This window comes from Bos mutus, chromosome 16 (genome assembly GCF_027580195.1).
Source record: "Bos mutus isolate GX-2022 chromosome 16, NWIPB_WYAK_1.1, whole genome shotgun sequence".
Lineage (NCBI taxonomy): Eukaryota > Metazoa > Chordata > Mammalia > Artiodactyla > Bovidae > Bos > Bos mutus.
This window is the reverse complement of record NC_091632.1, coordinates 74,008,130-74,026,440: the sequence shown is the minus strand read 5'-3', so window position 1 is coordinate 74,026,440 and position 18,311 is coordinate 74,008,130. Positions and strand designations below refer to the sequence as shown.

At 43.2% G+C, this 18,311-nt stretch overlaps 1 protein-coding gene across 4 annotated transcripts in view; it reads left to right on the top strand.

Moving 5' to 3' along the window:
- Window positions 1-12,356: 12,356 nt before the first annotated feature.
- Window positions 12,357-18,311, top strand: part of GLRX2 (glutaredoxin 2) — a 29,925-nt gene continuing 23,970 nt past the window's right edge. For 2 of the 4 annotated variants that reach the window (XM_070385529.1, XM_005897394.2), the window contains exons 1-2: window positions 12,362-12,548; window positions 14,024-14,087. In XM_070385529.1, the coding sequence (XP_070241630.1) occupies window positions 12,448-12,548; window positions 14,024-14,087 (165 nt within the window). In that variant the 5' untranslated portion in view covers window positions 12,362-12,447. Of the gene's footprint in view, window positions 12,549-14,023; window positions 14,088-18,311 lie in introns of all 4 variants that reach the window. The other 2 variants (XM_014478706.2, XM_070385528.1) reach the window with 2 other exon arrangements.

Below are 18,311 nucleotides of genomic sequence, written 5' to 3'. Positions count from 1 at the left end.
TATAAATACACACACAATTCAGTTCAGTTCAGTCGCTCAGTCGTGTCCGACTCTTTGCGACCCCATGAATCGCAGCACGCCAGGCCTCCCTGTCCATCACCAACACCCGGAGTTCACTCAGACTCACGTCCATTGAGTCAATGATGCCATCCAGCCATCTCATCCTCTGTCGTCCCCTTCTCCTCCTGCCCCCAATCCTTCCCAGCATCAGAGTCTTTTCCAATGAGTCAACTCTTCGCATGAGGTGGCCAAAGTACTGGAGTTTCAGCTTCAGCATCATTCCTTCCAAAGAAATCCCAGGGCTGATCTCCTTCAGAATGGACTGGTTGGATCTCCTTGCAGTCCAAGGGACTCTCAAGAGTCTTCTCCAACACCACAGTTCAAAAGCATCAATTCTTCAGCGCTCAGCCTTCTTCACAGTCCAACTCTCACATCCATACATGACCACAGGAAAAACCATAGCCTTGACTAGACGAACCTTTGTTGGCAAAGTAATGTCTCTGGTTTTGAATATGCTGTCTAGGTTGGTCATAACTTTCCTTCCAAGGAGTAAGCGTCTTTTAATTTCATGGCTGCAGTCACCATCTGCAGTGATTTTGGAGCCCAGAAAAATAAAGTCTGACACTGTTTTTACTGTTTCCCCATCTATTTCCCATGAAGTGGTGGGACCGGATGCCATGATCTTCGTTTTCTGAATGTTGAGCTTTAAGCCAACTTTTTCACTCTCCACTTTCACTTTCATCAAGAGGCTTTTGAGTTCCTCTTCACTTTCTGCCATAAGGGTGGTGTCATCTGCATATCTGAGGTTATTGAGATTTCTCCCAGCTATCTTGATTCCAGCTTGTGCTTCTTCCAGTCCAGCATTTCTCATGATGTACTCTGCATAGAAGTTAAATAAGTAGGGTGACAATATACAGCCTTGAGCTACTCCTTTTCCTATTTGGAACCAGTCTGTTGTTCCATGTCCAGTTCTAACTGTTGCTTCCTGACCTGCATACAAATTTCTCAAGAGGCAGGTCAGGTGGTCTGGTATTCCCATCTCTTGAAGAATTTTCCACAGTTTATTGTGATCCACACAGTCAAAGGCTTTGGCATAGTCAATAAAGCAGAAATAGATGTTTTTCTGGAACTCTCTTGCTTTTTCCATGATCCAGCAGATGTTGGCAATTTGATCTCTGGTTCCTCTGCCTTTTCTAAAATCAGCTTGAACATCAGGAAGTTCACGGTTCACGTATTGCTGAAGCCTGGCTTGGAGAATTTTGAGCATTACTTTACTAGCGTGTGAGATGAGTGCAATCGTGTGGTAGTTTGAGCATTCTTTAGCATTGCCTTTCTTTGGGATTGGAATGAAAACTGACCTTTTCCAGTCCCATGGCCACTGCTGAGTTTTCCAAATTTGCTGGCATATTGAGTGCAGCACCCTCACAGCATCATCTTTCAGGACTTGAAATAGCTCACCTGTAATTCCATCACCTCCACTAGCTTTGTTCGTAGTGATGCTTTCTAAGGCCCACTTGACTTCACATTCCAGGATGTCTGGCTCTAGGTGAGTGATCACATCATCGTGATTATCTGGGTCATGAAGATCTTTTTTGTACAGTTCTTCTGTGTATTCTTGCCACCTCTTCTTGATATCTTCTGCTTCCGTTAGGTCCATACCATTTCTGCCCTTTATCGAGCCCATCTTTGCATGAAGTGTTCCCTTGGTATCTCTAATTTTCTTGAAGAGATCTCTAGTCTTTCCCATTCTGTTGTTTTCCTCTATTTCTTTGCATTGATTGCTAAGGAAGGCTTTCTTATCTCTTCTTGCTATTCTTTGGAACTCTGCATTCAGATGCTTATGTCTTTCCTTTTCTCCTTTGCTTTTTGCTTCTCTTCTTTTCACAGCTAATTTGTAAGGCCTCCCAGACAGCTATTTTGCTTGTTTGCATTTCTTTCCCATGGGGATGGTCTTGATCCCTGTCTCCTGTACAAGGTCATGAACCTCAGTCCATAGTTCATCAGGCACTGTCAGATCCAGGCCCTTAAATCTATTTCTCACTTCCACTGTATAATCATAAGGGATTTGATTTAGGTCATACCTGAATGGTCTAGTGGTTTTCCCTACTTTCTTCAATTTAAATCTGAATTGGCAATAACGAGTTCATGATCTGAGCCACAGTCAGCTCCTGGTCTTGGTTTTGTTGACTGTATAGAGCTTCTCCATCTTTGGCTGCCAAGAGTATAATCAATCTGATTTCGGTGTTGACCATCTGGTGATGTCCATGTGTAGAGTCTTCTCTTGTGTTGTTGGAAGAGAGTGTTTGTTATGACCAGTGCATTTTCTTGGCAAAACTCTATTAGTCTTTGCCCTGCTTCATTCCGTATTCCAAGGCCAAATTTGCCTGTTACTCCAGGTGTTTCTTGACTTCCTACTTTTCCATTCCATTCCCCTATAATGAAAAGGACATCTTTTTTGGGTGTTAGTTCTAAAAGGTCTTGTAGGTCTTCATAGAACCGTTCAACTTCAGCTTCTTCAGCATTACTGGTTGGGGCGTAGACTTGGATTACTGTGATATTGAATGGTTTTCCTTGGAAACAAACAGAGATCATTCTGTCGTTTTTGAGAGTGCATCCAAGTACTGCATTTCGGACTCTTTTGTTGACCATGATGGCTACTCCATTTCTTCTGAAGGATTTCTGCCCGCAGTAGTAGATATAATGGTCATCTGAGTTAAATTCACCCATTCCCGTCCATTTTAGTTTGCTGATTCCTATAATGTTGATGTTCACTCTTGCCATCTCTTGTTTGACCACTTCCAATTTGCCTTGATTCATGGACCTGACATTCCAGGTTCCTATGCAATATTGCTCTTTACAGCATCAGACCTTGCTTCTATTACCAGTCACATCCACAACTGGGTATTGTTTTTACTTTGGCTCCATCCCTTCATTCTTTCTGGAGTTATTTCTCCACTGATCTCCAGTAGCATATTGGGCACCTACTGACCTGGAGAGTTCCTTTTTCAGTATCCTATCATTTTGCCTTTTCATATATACACAGACATACATACTACATACATACATAAAAGTGATTCACTTTGCTACACCTGAAAATAACACAACATTGTAAATCAACTGTACTCTAATAAAAATTATATAAAAATTGTGGAAAAGATAGTGTTATTTCTTATTAGTTCCTAATTATGAGGGATACCTTTTTGTATCCTATGTCTAGAACAGAGGCTGACATAATAAAAGATGAAGTAATACAGTAAAACAAACCTAGAAAATGAATATAATGTGAAATCCACAGGATTTTAACAAAACACACAGGACTTTCACAAAATATCAGGATTTCTGTAGGCTGTGTTATGTGCAGTAGACTGCAAAATGGTCCTTCACTCACTATGTGGAGGTCAAACCCCTGAAACCTGGGAATGCTACCTTATGTAGAAAACTGAGTCTGCAGAGGTAATTAGTGAAGGGCCTAGAGGTGAAATCATCCAGGATTATCCCGCTGGACCCCATCTGTAAGAGGCTAACAGATGAAAAGGGGATATGAAAACAGAGCAGAGATTGAAGGGATGTGGCTACAAGTCAAGGAACACTTGGAGCCACCAGACGTGGAAAAGGAAGGAAATGAATTCTCCTCTATAGTTGCCTCTAGAAGGAACACAGCCCTGCCACATTTTGGACTTCGGATTCCAGAACTGTGAAAGAATAGATTTCTGTTCTTTTAAGTTTGTGGTCATTTTTTTTACAACAGCCCTAAAGAAACAACAACAATACAATAGCTAATCCTTAAGGACTCATGATCACATTCTATTTAAAGGAAGAGTTTTGGAGGAAGAATTTTCAAAGGTTCCTAGATGGCTAAGGTCCACAAGCTGGACCCACTCTAGAGAAACTCCCTTAAGGTTCTTTCAACGAGGTCTCATTTACTGATCTTAGTGATTTTCAATGCTGGAAAGGGAAAACACTGCTTTTAATGTAAACACAATGTGTGAGCTTTAATTGACAATTAAAATATAAAAAACAAGTTTGAAAAAACATTGAAAGATATGTTAATTCTTTTAATGAATAACACGTTGAATCATGAAAAAAATTATAGAATGCCTAAAACTGTGTTTGGAGCTTCCCAGTTGGCTCAAGTGGTAAAGATCCCACCTGCCAATGCAGGAAACGTAAGAGATGTGGGTTCAATCCCTGGGTTAGGAAGATCCTCTGAAGGAAGGCATGGGAACTCACTCCAGGATTCTTGCCTGGACAATCTCATGGGCAGAGGAATCTGACAGAGCTATGATCCACATGGCTGCAAAGAGTCAGACACGACTGAAGCTACTTAGCAGGCATACTCACAGGTTGTATTTAACAATGTATCCTTGCTCTACCTATACTGGCCATCCCCTCTTACAGCCACAGCTTTCAAGTAAATAAACAGCTTGCATGTTTCTTCTTGTGCCATTGTAGACACCACAATTTTGCCTCTAAAACACCACTTCTGCAGCTACTCAGAGTTCAACTCAGTTCAGTCACTCAGATCAGATCAGATCAGTCGCTCAGTCGTGTCCGACTCCTTGCGACCCCATGAATCGCAGCACGCCAGGCCTCCCTGTCCATCACCAACTCCTGGAGTTCACTGAGACTCACGTCCATCGAGCCGGTGATGCCATCCAGCCATCTCATCCTCTGTCGTCCCCTTCTCCTCTTACCCCCAATCCCTCCCAGCATCAGTGTCTTTTCCAATGAGTCAACTCTTCGCATGAGGTGGCCAAAGTACTGGAGTTTCAGCTTCAGCATCATTCCTTCCAAAGAAATCCTAGGGCTGATCTCCTTCAGAATGGACTGGTTGGATCTCCTTGCAGTCCAAGGGACTCTCAAGAGTCTTCTCCAACACCACAGTTCAAAAGCATCAATTCTTCAGCGCTCAGCCTTCTTCACAGTCCAACTCTCACATCCATACATGACCACAGGAAAAACCATAGCCTTGACTAGACGAACCTTTGTTGGCAAAGTAATGTCTCTGCTTTTGAATATGCTATCTAGGTTGGTCATAACTTTCCTTCCAAGGAGTAAGCGTCTTTTAATTTCATGGCTGCAGTCACCATCTGCAGTGATTTTGGAGCCCAGAAAAATAAAGTCTGACACTGTTTCCACTGTTTCCCCATCTATTTGCCATGAAGTGATGGGACCGGATGCCATGATCTTCGTTTTCTGAATGTTGAGCTTTAAGCCAACTTTTTCACTCTCCTCTTTCACTTTCATCAAAAGGCTTTTTAGTTCCTCTTCACTTTCTGCCATAAGGGTGGTGTCATCTGCATATCTGAGGTTATTGAGATTTCTCCTGGCAATCTTGATTCCAGCTTGTGTTTCTTTCAGTCCAGCATTTCTCATGATGTTCTCTGCATATAAGTTAAATAAATAGGGTGACAGTCACTCAGTCGTGTCCAACTCTTGTGACGCCTTGGATTGGAGCATGACAGGCCTCCCTGTCCATCACCAACTCCCGGAGCTTACTCAAACTCATATCCATTGCATCAGTGATGCCATCTAACCATCTTATCCTCTGTCATCCCTGTCTCCTGCCGTCAACCTTTCCCAGCATCAGGGTCTTTTCAAATGAGTCAATTCTTCGAATCAGGGCCAACGTATTGGACCTTCAGTTTCAGCATTAGTCCTTCCAATGAATATTCAGGACTGACTTCCTTTAGGATGGACTGGTTTTATCTCCTTGAAATCCAAGGGACTCTCAAGAGTCTTCTCCAACTCCACAGTTCAAAAGCATCAGTTCTTTGGCACTCAGCTCGCTTTATGGTCCAACTCTCACATCCATATATGACTACTGGTAAAACCATAGCTTTGAGTAGATGCACCTTTGTTGGCAAAGTAATGTCTCTGCTTTTTAATATGACGTCTAGTTTGGTCATAGCTTTTCTTTTCTTTTTCTTTTTATGAACATATGCTTTCTTTTTTTTTTTTAATGTAATATTAATTTAATATTTGAAATCAGGCAATGTAATTCTCCACATCAACAAATAGCTTTTCTTCCCAGGAGCAAGCATCTTTTAATTTTATAGCTGCAGTCACCATCTGCTGTTATTTTGGAGCTCCAAAAAATAAGGTATCATATTGTTTCCATTGTTTCCCCATTTATTTGCCATGAAATGATGGGACTGGATGCCATGATCTTAGTTTTCTGAATGTTGAGTTTTAAGCCAACTTTTTCACTCTCCTCTTCACATTCATTAAGATGCTCTTTGGTCCTTCTTCACTTTCTGCCATAACTGTGGTGTCATCTGCATATCTGAGGTTATTGATATTTCTCAAAGCAATCTTGATTCCAGCTTGTGCTTCATCCAGCCCAGCATTTCTCATGATGTACTCTGCATATAAGTTAAATAAACAGGGTGACAATATACAGCCTTGATGTACTCCTTTCCCAATTTGGAACCAGTCTGTTGTTCCATGTTCAGTTCTAATTATTGCTTCTTGACCTGCATACAGATTTCTCAGGAAGCAGGTCAGGCGGTCTGGTATTCCCACCTCTTTCAGAATTTTCCACAGTTTGTGGTGATCCACAGAATCAAAGCTTTGGCATAGTCAATAAAGCAGAAGTTGATGTTTTTCTGAAACTCTCTTACTTTTTCGATCATTCAACCAATGTTGGCAATTTGATCTCTGGTTCCTCTGCCTTTTCTAAATCCATTTGAACACCTGGAAGTTCACAGTGTATGTACTGTTAAAGCCTGGCTTGGAGAATTTTGAGCATTACTTTGCTAGCATGTGAGATGAGTGCAGTTGTGTGGTAGTTTGAGCATTCTTTGGCATTGTCTTTCTTTGGGATTGGAATGAAAAGTGACCTTTTCCAGTCCTGTGGCCAGTGCTGAGTTTTCCAAACTTGCTGGCATATTGGGTGTAGCACTTTCACAGCATCATCTTATAGGATTTGAAATAGCTCACCTGGAATTCCATCACTTCCACTAGCTTTGTTCATACTGATGTTTCCTAAGGCCCAGTTGACTTCGCATTCCAAGATGTCTGGCTCTAGGTGATCATACTATCATGATCATCTGGGTCGTGAAGATCTTTTTTGAATAGATCTTCTGTGTATTCTTGCTACCTCTTCTTAATATCTTCTGTTTCTGTTAGGTCCATACTGTTTCTGTCCTTTATTGTACCCATCTTTGCATGAAATGTTTTCTTGGTATCTCTAATTTTCTTGAAGAGATCTCTGATCTTTCCCATTCTATTGTCTTCCTCTATTTTTTTGCATTGATCACTGAAGAAGGCTTTCTTAACTCTCCTTGCTATTTTTTGGAACTCTGCATTCAAATAGGTATACCTTTCCTTTTTTCCTTTGCCTTTTACTTCTCTTCTTTTCACAGCTATTTGTAAGGCCTCCTCAGACAACCATTTTGCCATTTTGCATTTCTTTTTGGGGGGGATGTTCTTGATCACTGCCTCCTGAAAAATTTCATGAACCTCCATCCATAGTTCTTCAGGCACTCTGTCTATGAGATCTAATTCCTTGAATCTATTTGTCACTTACTGCATAATTGTAAGGGATGTGATTTAGGTCATAGCTGAATGGTCTAGTGGTTTTCCCTGCTTTCTTCAATTTAAGTCTGTCAGCTCCCAGTCTTGATTTTGCTGAATGTATAGAGCTTCTCCATCTTTGGCTGCAAGAATATAATCAGTCTGATTTGGGTATTGACCATCTGGTGATGTCCACGTGTAAAGCCTTCTCTTGTGTTGTTGGAAGAAGGTGTTTGCTATGACCAGTGTGTTCTCTTGGCAAAACTCTATTAGTCTTTGCCCTGCTTCATTCCTATTCCCAGGCCAAATTTGCCTGTTATTCCAGGTGTCTCTTGACTTCCTACTTTTCCATTCCATTCCCCTATAATGAAAAGGACATCTTTTTTGGGTGTTAGTTCTAAAAGGTCTTAGAACCATTCAACTTCAGCTTCTTCAGCATTACTCATTGGGGCATAGACTTGGATTACTGTGATTTGAATGGTTTTCCTTGGAAACGAATAGAGATCATTCTGTCGTTTTCCAGATTGCACCCAAGTACTGCATTTTGGACTCTTTTATTGACTATGATGGCTAAACCATTTCTTCTAAGGGATTCTTGCCCACAGTAGTAGATATAATGGTCATCTGAGTTACATTCACCCATTCCACTCCATTTTAGCTCGCTGATTCCTAAAATGTCAGTGTTCACTCTTGCCATCTGTTTTACCACTTCAAATTTATCTTGATTAATGGACCTAATATTCCAGGTTCCTATGCAAGATTGCTCCTTACAGCATCAGACTTTACTTCCATCACCAGTCACATTCACAGCTGTGTGTTGTTTTTCTTTGGCTGCGTCTCTTCATTCTTTCTGGAGTTATTTCCCCAGTGATCTCCAGTAGCATGTTGGGCACCTACTGACCCGGGGAGTTCATCTTTCAGTGTCCTATCTTTTTGCCTTTTCATACTGTTCATGGGGTTCTCAAGGCAAGAATGCTGAAGTTTTTTGCCATTCCCTTCTCCAGTGGACCACATTTTGTCAGAACTCTCCAGCATGACCCATCCATCTTGGGTGGCCCTACATGGCATGGCTCATAGTTTCATTGAGTTAGACAAGGCTGTAGTCCATGTGATTAATTTGATTAGTTTTCTGTGATTATGGTTTTCAGTTGGTCTGCCCTCTATTGGAGAAGGATAAGAGGCTTATCCCCTTCAGGAGCTTCCTGATGGGAGAGACTGACTGAGGGGGAAACTGGGTCTTGTTCTTATGGGCAGGGCCATGCTCAGCAAATCTTTAATCCAATTTTCTCTTTTCTAACACCATACACAAAAATAAACTCAAAATGGATTAAAGATCTAAATGTAAGACCAGAAACTATAAAACTCCTAGAGGAAAACATAGGCAAAACACATATAAATCACAGTAAAATCCTCTATGATTCACCTCCCAGAGTAATTGAAATAAAAGGAAAAAATAAACAAATGGGACCTAATTAAACTTAAAAGCTTTAGCACAGTGAAGGAAACTATAAGTAAGGTGAAAAGACAGCCTTCAGAATGGGAGAAAGTAATAGCAAATGAAGCAACTGGCAAAGAATTAATCTCCACAATATGCAAGCAGCTCATGTAACTCAATACCAGAGAAATAAATGACCCAATAAAAAAATGGGCCAAAGAACTAAACAGACATTTCTCCAAAGAAGACATACAGATGGCTAACAAACACATGAAAGATGGTAAACATCACTCATTATCAGAGAAATGCAAATTGAAACCACAATGAGGAACCATCTCATGCCGGTCAGAATGGCTGCCATCAAAAAGTCTACAAACAATAAATGCTGGAGAGGGTGTGGAGAAAAGGGAACCCTCTTACACTGTTGGTGGGACTAGACCCACTATGGAGAACAGTTTGGAGATTGCTTAAAAAACTGGAAATGGAACTGCCACATGACCCAGCAATCCCACTGCTGGGCATACACACCAAGGAAACCAGAATTGAAAGAGACACATGTACCCAAATGTTCATCACAGCACTGTTTACAATAGCCAGGACATGGAAGCAATCGAGATGTCCATCAGCTTATGAATGGATAAGAAAGTTGTGATACATATACACAATGGAATATTACTCAGCTATTAAAAGGAATGCATTTGAATCAGTTCTAATGAAGTGGATGAAACTAGAGCCTATTATACACAGTGAAGTAAGTCAGAAAGAAAAATGCCAATACAGTATATTAACACACATATATATGGAATTTAGAAAGATGGTAATGATGACCCTATACAAGAGACAGCAAAAGAGACACAGATATAAAGAATAGCCTTTTGGACTCTGTGGGAGAAGCCAAGGGTGGGATAATTTGAGAGAATAGCATTGAAACATGTATATTACCATATGTGAAATAGATGACCAGTCTAAGCTCGATGCATGAAACAGGGCATTCAAAGCCAGTGCACTGGGAAAACCCAGAGGGATGGGATGGGAAGAGAGGTGGGAGGGGTTTTCAGAATAGGGGACACATGTACACCTGTGGCTGATTCATGTCAGTGTATGGCAAAAACCACTACAATACTGTAAAGTAATTAGCCTCCAATTAAAATTAATTAATTAATTAAAAAAACTAAGATCATGGCATCCAGTCACTTCATGGGAAATAGATGGAGAAACAATGGAAACAGTGACAGACTTTATTTCTTGGGCTCCAAAATCACTGCAGATGGTCACCACAGCCATGAAATTAAAAGACACTTGCTCCTTCGAAGAAAAGCTATGACAAACCTAGAAAGCATATTGAAAAGTAGAGGCATTACTTTGCCAAGAAAGGTCTGTCTAGTCAAAGCTATGGTTTTACCAGTAGTCATGTATGGATGTGAGATTTGGACTATAAGGAATGCTGAGGGCCGAAGAATTGATGCTTTTGAACTGTGGTGTTGGAGAGGACTCTTGAGAGTCCCTTGGACTGCAAAGAGATCCAACCAGTCCATCCTAAAGGAAATCAGTCCTGAATATTCATTGGAAGGACTGATGCTGAAGCTGAAGCTCCAATACTTTGGCCTCCTGATGTGAAGAGCCGACTCATTAGAAAAGACCATGATGCTGAGAAAGATTGAAGGCAGGAGGAGAAGGGGATGACAGAGGATGAGATGGTTGAATGGCATTATGAACTCAACGGACTTGAGTTTTGGCAAACTCTGGGAGATAGTGAAGGCCAGGGAAGTGGTGTGCTGCAGTCCATGGGGTTGCAAAGAGTAGACAGGAGTGACTGAACAACAACTCTCATTTGGGGCTCCCTTAAAAAAAAATCTGTGCAGATAGTTGTGCCCTTAATCTAGGCCATCTATACTATATTAAAATAAAAATGTGACATAATTGTTTCACCTCACAATACAAATTTGAGACAATAACATAAAATTCTACGTCAAAACAAAAAACAGTCATAGTAAATTTCCTGAATAGCTGTCGTTTGATTAAACACACACACACACACATACACACACAGACAATATGCCGTTACATTGTAGATAACATATCTTTATTTTTAAAGTTAATTTTGGATTTATAAAGAAAGCTTTACACCTTTTGGGATATTTGATTTTGCAATAAATCTTCATCCTTTTATGAAGTAATGATACGTGGTTCACTTGAAAGTAGGAAAAGAACTATTAGAAACAGAAGTTCTCATTCTGAAACTTGGTAGCATGAATCTTAAATTTAGCTAATTGAGAATGAACCATGAAAAAAAGGTCTGGAGTGTTCTAACCAACTGCCTAGAATTTTAGACACACTATTTGACCTTTGACCTTAAATAGACTTCAATGTCAGTAATAAAGGACGACACGCCTCTTTTTTACCTAGCTATGCATAAAGGGCTATTATTACCATGACTCAATGACACAATCCTGTCATTAACAGCTCTCAAAGCCAGAGTGAACACTCGTGGGTTTCTTTAAGTTTTATTTTCTAATTTTATGTTCAAAATACAATTTTGTTTTCTTTGGAATGCACGTTCTACATTGGATCACTTTCTTCTAAAATCCAATATTCCTGATTTATATGAGCTCTCAATCAGTGGCCTAATTTTGAGATGACATCTTTAGGCTCTGATTTCATCAACAGAAAGACCAGTACGACAGGAAGTTGCGCTGACGCTACCACCCTATGTAAACATCCCAGGCATTTTGATTCCGTGTCCGACACTCATTGTTTTTGTTTTCCGTTTCGTCAGAAGGTTGGCCACAGTGCCCAGGAGTGCCTGCACGTGTCTGTAAGCCTTTATGAGCGTTCACGATCCGAAAAAGCATAGGGGCGGTACCTGGATGAACCCTTGACACGGGCAGGTGAGGCATCAGCTGGGACTCCGACAGCAGCCCCCTAGTGGGCGGGACAGGCCGAGACCTAGCACCCGGGCTGCCAGGGGGAGAAAGACCCGGCGGCCGCGGAGAATAGACCGGCGCCTCAAGGGCAGCCCGGAGGGGGCGTGACCGGCTAGCGGGGGCCCGGCCGGCGGGCGGAGGCGGGCTCTTCGAGGGCAAGGCGGAGGCAGGGCCGGAAGACAGAGGCGGGGCTGGGAAGAAGGGGGCGGAACCGGGTGAGGAGGCGGGATCGGCGGGTGGAGGCGGGGCTAACTGCAGGGAGCGGGCCGCGGGCGGGTCAGGGCCGGAAGACAGAGGCGGGGCTGGGAGGAAGGGGGCGGAACCAAGTAAAGAGGCGAATTCGGAGGGTGGAGGCGGGGCCGCCGGTGGAGGCGTGGCAGCCCGGCGGGCGGGACCGCGGTTGGAGGAGGAGCAGGCCGGCGGGGCGGGGCCACGGGCGGAGAGGGGGCGTAGCGGGGGCGTGGCGGCGTGGCGTGGGCAGCCGGGTAGGGCGGAGCCGGAGGGCAGGGTCGGGATCTCCAGGGCCGCGGTTGCTGGCCCGTCTGCTCGCTGCGGCCCCGCACTAAGACCATGTACTGGCGCCGCGCAGCGCTGGTGGGGACTCGGCTCATCCCGGTCAGGAGCAGCTCAGCCGGCCGGCTTGAGGGGCCAGCGGGAATTTCGGGCTCCGGGTAAGCGGCTCTGCGAGCAGCACGAGCTGGGCGTGGCTGTGCGGCCTCGCGGGGGTCTGGACCTAGCGGTAAGGCTGGGGCGGCTTCTTCCCGGGCGCCCGGTACGCCCCGAGTCGATCGAACCGCTGAGGCGCCTCGGAGGGCGGGAGGCCGGGAAGGGACCAGGAGAGAAGGTGCCTTAAGTGTTCTTGGCGATTTCGGGACCACGTGATCTTCAGATTGCACAAGCCTAAGTCTTGCTGGCTTGAACCTCCCCTCCTCCTCGGTTAGTAGATACAATACAAGATGCCCTAATAAATTAGTATTTCAAATAAACAGCGAATAATGGTTTGGTTTAAGTATATTCCAGATATTGAACGGAACATACGTAGGCTAAACAGTTATTCGCTGTTTATCTGAAATTCTAATTTAACCGAGCGATCTTTATTCTCATTTGCTAAATCTGGCTCCTGCGACAGGAAGTGGAAGTGGAGCTTTCTACCAAATGGCCAGGTCTTCGAGATAGGACGGTGTCGCCTCTGGCTCGAGCGAGGTCGGTGAATACCCGCGGCCCCGAGGCCTGCGTTGCGAGACCGCCCCCTCCCGCGAGGCCAGTCAGGGCTGTCTTACCAGCTCGCCTATCTGTACATCCATCCCTCTGTCTGGGACGTTATTCCTAACTCCTCAATCTGTTAACTTCTGCCAGTTTTGCAAGACTCGAGGAGCCCCTTGATTAACCTCTGCTAAACTAGAAACCCCCTCCAGAAGGTGCCAATCACATAGTGTAACTATTTGACAAGTCCTGGAGGTTCAGTGGTGTTTTTACAGTGATACTATCCCTGCGGCATTTCAGCCCTTTGCCTGCTTAGCACATAGTAGGTGTTCCATAAACGTGGCATGGCTAGTGGCTACTTCATTAATGGAGAAGAGAAACGTGTATTGAACAACTTACTTTTTTTTTTTTTTTTACAACTTACTTTCTTGACTGGAATTGGAGAAAAGTGCCTTCCAGCAGCTTTCTCTTTTCTTTGGAAGGGAAGGTGATGTTTCAGAATACACCTTCCACCTCCTCTTAGTACATAAGGAAATATGGTCTTAGGAAAGTTCTACTAGAATTCCTGCTTCCAGAGTAGATGCAAATAGTAGATGCTTTGGGAATGCTAATTAAGTGTTGGAACTGAGATGAAAAGGATGTGTTCTTTTAGTTGATAAGACAAATAGATTGATGTGTTGTTCCACCTAAGCTCCTACTTAGGTCCACACCTTCATCCCTTAACCTCAATTTTCTTTCCTGAAAGCTAGATAGTAAAGGACACAGGCCTTTGTGATATTAGTAAACAAATACTTTGACAATGCTATTTTGTACTGATAGCAAGTAAAACTTTTCTCTTTCATATGTTTGGATATATATTTGCATATTGGGTTGCTCTGAATGGATCTTATCTGATATATTGTCCTTAATGTTTAACTGCACTGCTCTTTAAAATTCATTTTAGGATGGGGAACAGCACATCATCATCTTTGGGAAATGCAGCAACTGCTCCTGTGAATCAGATCCAAGTGAGTGATGGGGGACATGTGGGAAAAAACTTTCCTTGGTGGAAATAGAATTGTCGTACATATTTAATATGCTTATCTAAACTTGACATAGTCTAGTAAATTAATTACTAAGTTAATATATTTTTAAATCTGCTATCAAAATCATGCATGATACAAAGAAGTTCTGGATCATTTTCTTAGTCAGAATTTATGAGATTTATTCTTTTTTTGGCTGTGCCAAATTGCTTGTGGGATTTTAGTTCCCCGACCTGGGATCGAAAGTGTGCCCTCTGCAGTGGAAGCACAGAATCCTAACCACTGAACTGCCAGGGAAGTCCCTATGAGATTTATTCTTAATAGTGCCTTCGCTCCTCTAAATTGGGTCTATGAGGTTGACTGCTCTTTCCGTCTCCCCCACCTCAGGTTTCCTGTTGTTACCAGTCAGGGTGCCTTAGCCAGGCATACTGTTCATTTCTGCCCCGAGAAGCTGTTTTTCTAAAACATAGAACCTAGTTTGCAGTAGTTACTCTATGACCAGTCCTCTCAAGGATACTGTGCACTGCTGTGTTTTCTTGTCTTTCTCTTGCTTGAACTGCAAAGCCTAGTTAAATCTGTCTCAGAAAATTCCTCTTGTGTATATGTTTTTCTACCCTTATAGCCTACAGGATATTGGAGAAGGCAGTGGCACCCCACTCCAGCACTCTTGCCTGGAAAATCCCATGGACGGAGGAGCCTGGTAGGCTGCAGTCCATGGTGTCGCTAAGAGTTGGACACGACTGAGCCACTTCCCTTTCACTTTTCACTTTCATGCATTGGAGAAGGAAATGGCAACCCACTCCAGTGTTCTTGCCTGGAGAATCCCAGGGACCGGGGAGCCTGATGGGCTGCCGTCTATGGGATCGCAAAGTCAGACTCGACTGAAAGTGACTTAGTAGCAGCAGCAGCAGCCTACAGGACATACGTATTTCTCTGTTCCTCACCACCAAACACCACTACACACAAACATTTCTGCCTTTAGTTTATTTGACTACAAAAGTATTGACTCACAGCTGCTGAATATAACAATAATGTTGGAGACCTGTTGTGAGGGATTGCTTCTTTAAAATAAGAATAGGAAACCATGAGGAACTTCCCTGGCAGTTTGGTGGTTAAGATTCCATGCTTCCACTGCAGGGGGCATAGGTTCAATCTCTGGTCATGGAATTTGGCCTCACAATTTGGCCAAAAACAAACAAACGAAAAGAATATGAAACCATGAAATATTTAGCAAGGACAGGGTTGAGAAAATGTAAGAAGGAAGGTTCAAGAAACTGTGACACTGTCATCCTGAGTTTCTGCTCAGTTTGGAATCTCTCAGTTCAGTTGCTCAGCTGTGTTCGACTCTTTGCAACTTCATGGATTGCAGCATGCCAGGCCTCCCTGTCCATAACCAACTCCCAGAGTTTGCTCAAACTCATGTCCATTGAGTCGGTGATGCCATCCAGCCATCTCATCCTCTGTCGTCCCCTTCTCCCTTTCCCAGCCTTCAATCTTTCCCAGCATCAGGGTCTTTTCAAATGAGTCAGTTCTTTGAATCAGCTGGCCAAAGTATTGGAGTTTCAGCTTCAGCATCAGTCCTTCCAATGAATATTTAGGGCTGATTTCCTTTAGGATAGACTGGGTAGATCTCCTTGCAGTCCAAGGGACTCTCAAGAGTCTTCTCCAACACCACAGTTCAAAAGCATCCATTCTTCGGTGCTCAGCTTTCTTTATTGTCCAACTCTCACATCCATATATGACTACTGGAAAAATCATAGTGTTGACTAGATGGACCTTTGTTGACAAAGTAATGTCTCTGCTTTTTAATATGCTATCTAGGTTAGTCATAACTTTTCTTCCGAGGAGTAAGCATCTTTTAATTTCATGGCTGCAGTCACCATCTGCAGTGATTTTGGAGCCCCAAAAAATAAGGTCTCACACTGTTTCCATTGTTTCCCCATCTATTTGCCATGAAGTGATGAGACCAGATACCATGATCTTAGTTTTCTGAATGTTGAGTTTTAAGCCAACTTTTTCACCCTCCTCTTTCACTTTCATCAAGAGGTTCTTTAGATCTTTTACACTTTTGCCATAAGGGTGGTGTCATCTGCATATCTGAGGTTATTGATATTTCTCCCGACAATCTTGATTCCAGCTTGTGCTTCATCCAGCCCAGTGTTTCTCATGATGTACTCTGCATATAAATTAGATAAGCAGGGTGACAATATATAGCCTTGACGTATTCCTTTTCCTATTTGGAACCAGTCTGTTGTTTCATGTCTATTTCTAACTGTTCCTTCTTGACCTGCATACAGATATCTCAAGAGTCAGGTCAGGTGGTCTGGTATTCCCATCTCTTTCAGAATTTTCCACAGTTTGTTGTGACCCACACAGTCAAAGGCTTTGGTGGAGTCAATAAAGCAGAAGTTGATGTTTTTCTGGATCTCTGCTTTTTCTATGATCCAACAGATGTTGGCAATTTGATATCTGGTTCCTCTGACTTTTCTAAATCCATCTTGAACATCAGGAAGTTCACGGTTCACATACTGTTGAAGCCTGGCTTGGAGAATTTGAGCATTACTTTGCTAGCATGTGAGATGAGTGCAATTGTGTGGTAGTTTGAGCATTCTTTGGCATTGCCTTTCTTTGGGATTGGAATGAAAAGTGACCTTTTCCAGTCCTATGGCCACTGCCGAGTTTTCCAAATTTGCTGACATATTGACTGCAGCACTTTCACAGCATCATCTTATAGGATTTGAAATAGCTCAACTGGAATTCCATCACCTCCACTAGCTTTGTTCGTAGTGATGCTTCCTAAGGCCCACTTGACTTTGCATTCTAGGATGTCTGGCTCTAGGTGAGTCATCACATCATTGTGGTAATCTGGGTCATGAAGATCTTTTTTGTATAGTTCTGTGTATTCTTTCCACCTCTTCTTAATATCTTCTGCTTCTGTTAGGTCCATACCATTTCTGTCCTTTATTGTGCCCATCTTTGCATGAAACGTTCCCTTGGTATCTCTAATTTTCTTGAAGAGATCTCTAGTCTTTCCCATTCTGTTGTTTTCCTCTATTTCTTTGCATTGATCACCGAGGAATCTCTACATCACTATTTGTCAGGGCTTCCCTGGTGGCTCAGATGGTAAAGAATCTGCCTATGATGCAGGAGACCTAGGTTCAATTCCTGGGTCAGGAAGATCCTTTGGAGAAGGGAATGGCTACCCACTCCAGTATTCTTGCCTGGAGAATCCCATGGACAGTGGAGCCTGGTGGGCTACAGTCTATGGGGTCTCAAAGAGTCACATGCAACTGAATGACTTTCACTTTACTATGTTTCAGCCACCAGGGTGCTCCTCTCTCTCTAAATTTATGGTCTCAGTGTGTCTCTAACCTGAGGCAGCACAGTGAGGAAGGAGCACTGGCCTTGGTTTTGGGACAGGGTGGGTTGAATCCCACCCAGTGCTGTGAACTCCTCAACCTCAGTTTTCTTACATGTAAAATGGATTCAGTAGTACATCTCTGGCCTGTCTAGCTCTCCCTGAGATAGACTTTTGTAGTAAATATTGAGAGTGAGCAGAAGAGAAGCATGGAAATAGATTTGCAGACACATAGACTCTTGAGAGTCCCTTGGACAGCTAGGAGATCCAACCAGTCAGTCCTAAAGGAAATCAACCCTGAATATTCATTGGAAGGGCTGATGCTGAAGCTGAAGCTCCCATACTTTGACCACCTGATGTGAAGAGCCGACTCATTAGAAAAGACCTTGATGCTGGGAAAGATTGAGGGCAGGAGAGAAGGGGATGACAGAGGATGAGATGGTTGGATGGCATCACCAACTCAGTGGAGATGAATTTGAGCCAACTCTGGGAAATAGTGAAGGACAGGGACACCTGGTGTGCTGCAGTCCATGGGGTCGAAAGAGTTGAACATGACTTAGTGACTGAACAACTGAACAGACACTGACTTGGAACCCTTCTGACCCCCGAGGGTAGATGTAACTTCTGAACCACTTTGTCCTACTCTCTGATTTTTGACCTTATCTTGAAGGTGCTGTTTATGACTGGCACTAGGACAACCTAGCAGATGCTTGGGTGCTAGATCTGTCCATTCAGAAATTCCCAAAGGACCTGGGCATTGACATGCACAGAGCTCAACAAACCTCATCCGTGAAGTTGTGACACAGATGCACAGCGAAGCCTCGGGGTCTTTGTGACAAAGGCAGGCAGGA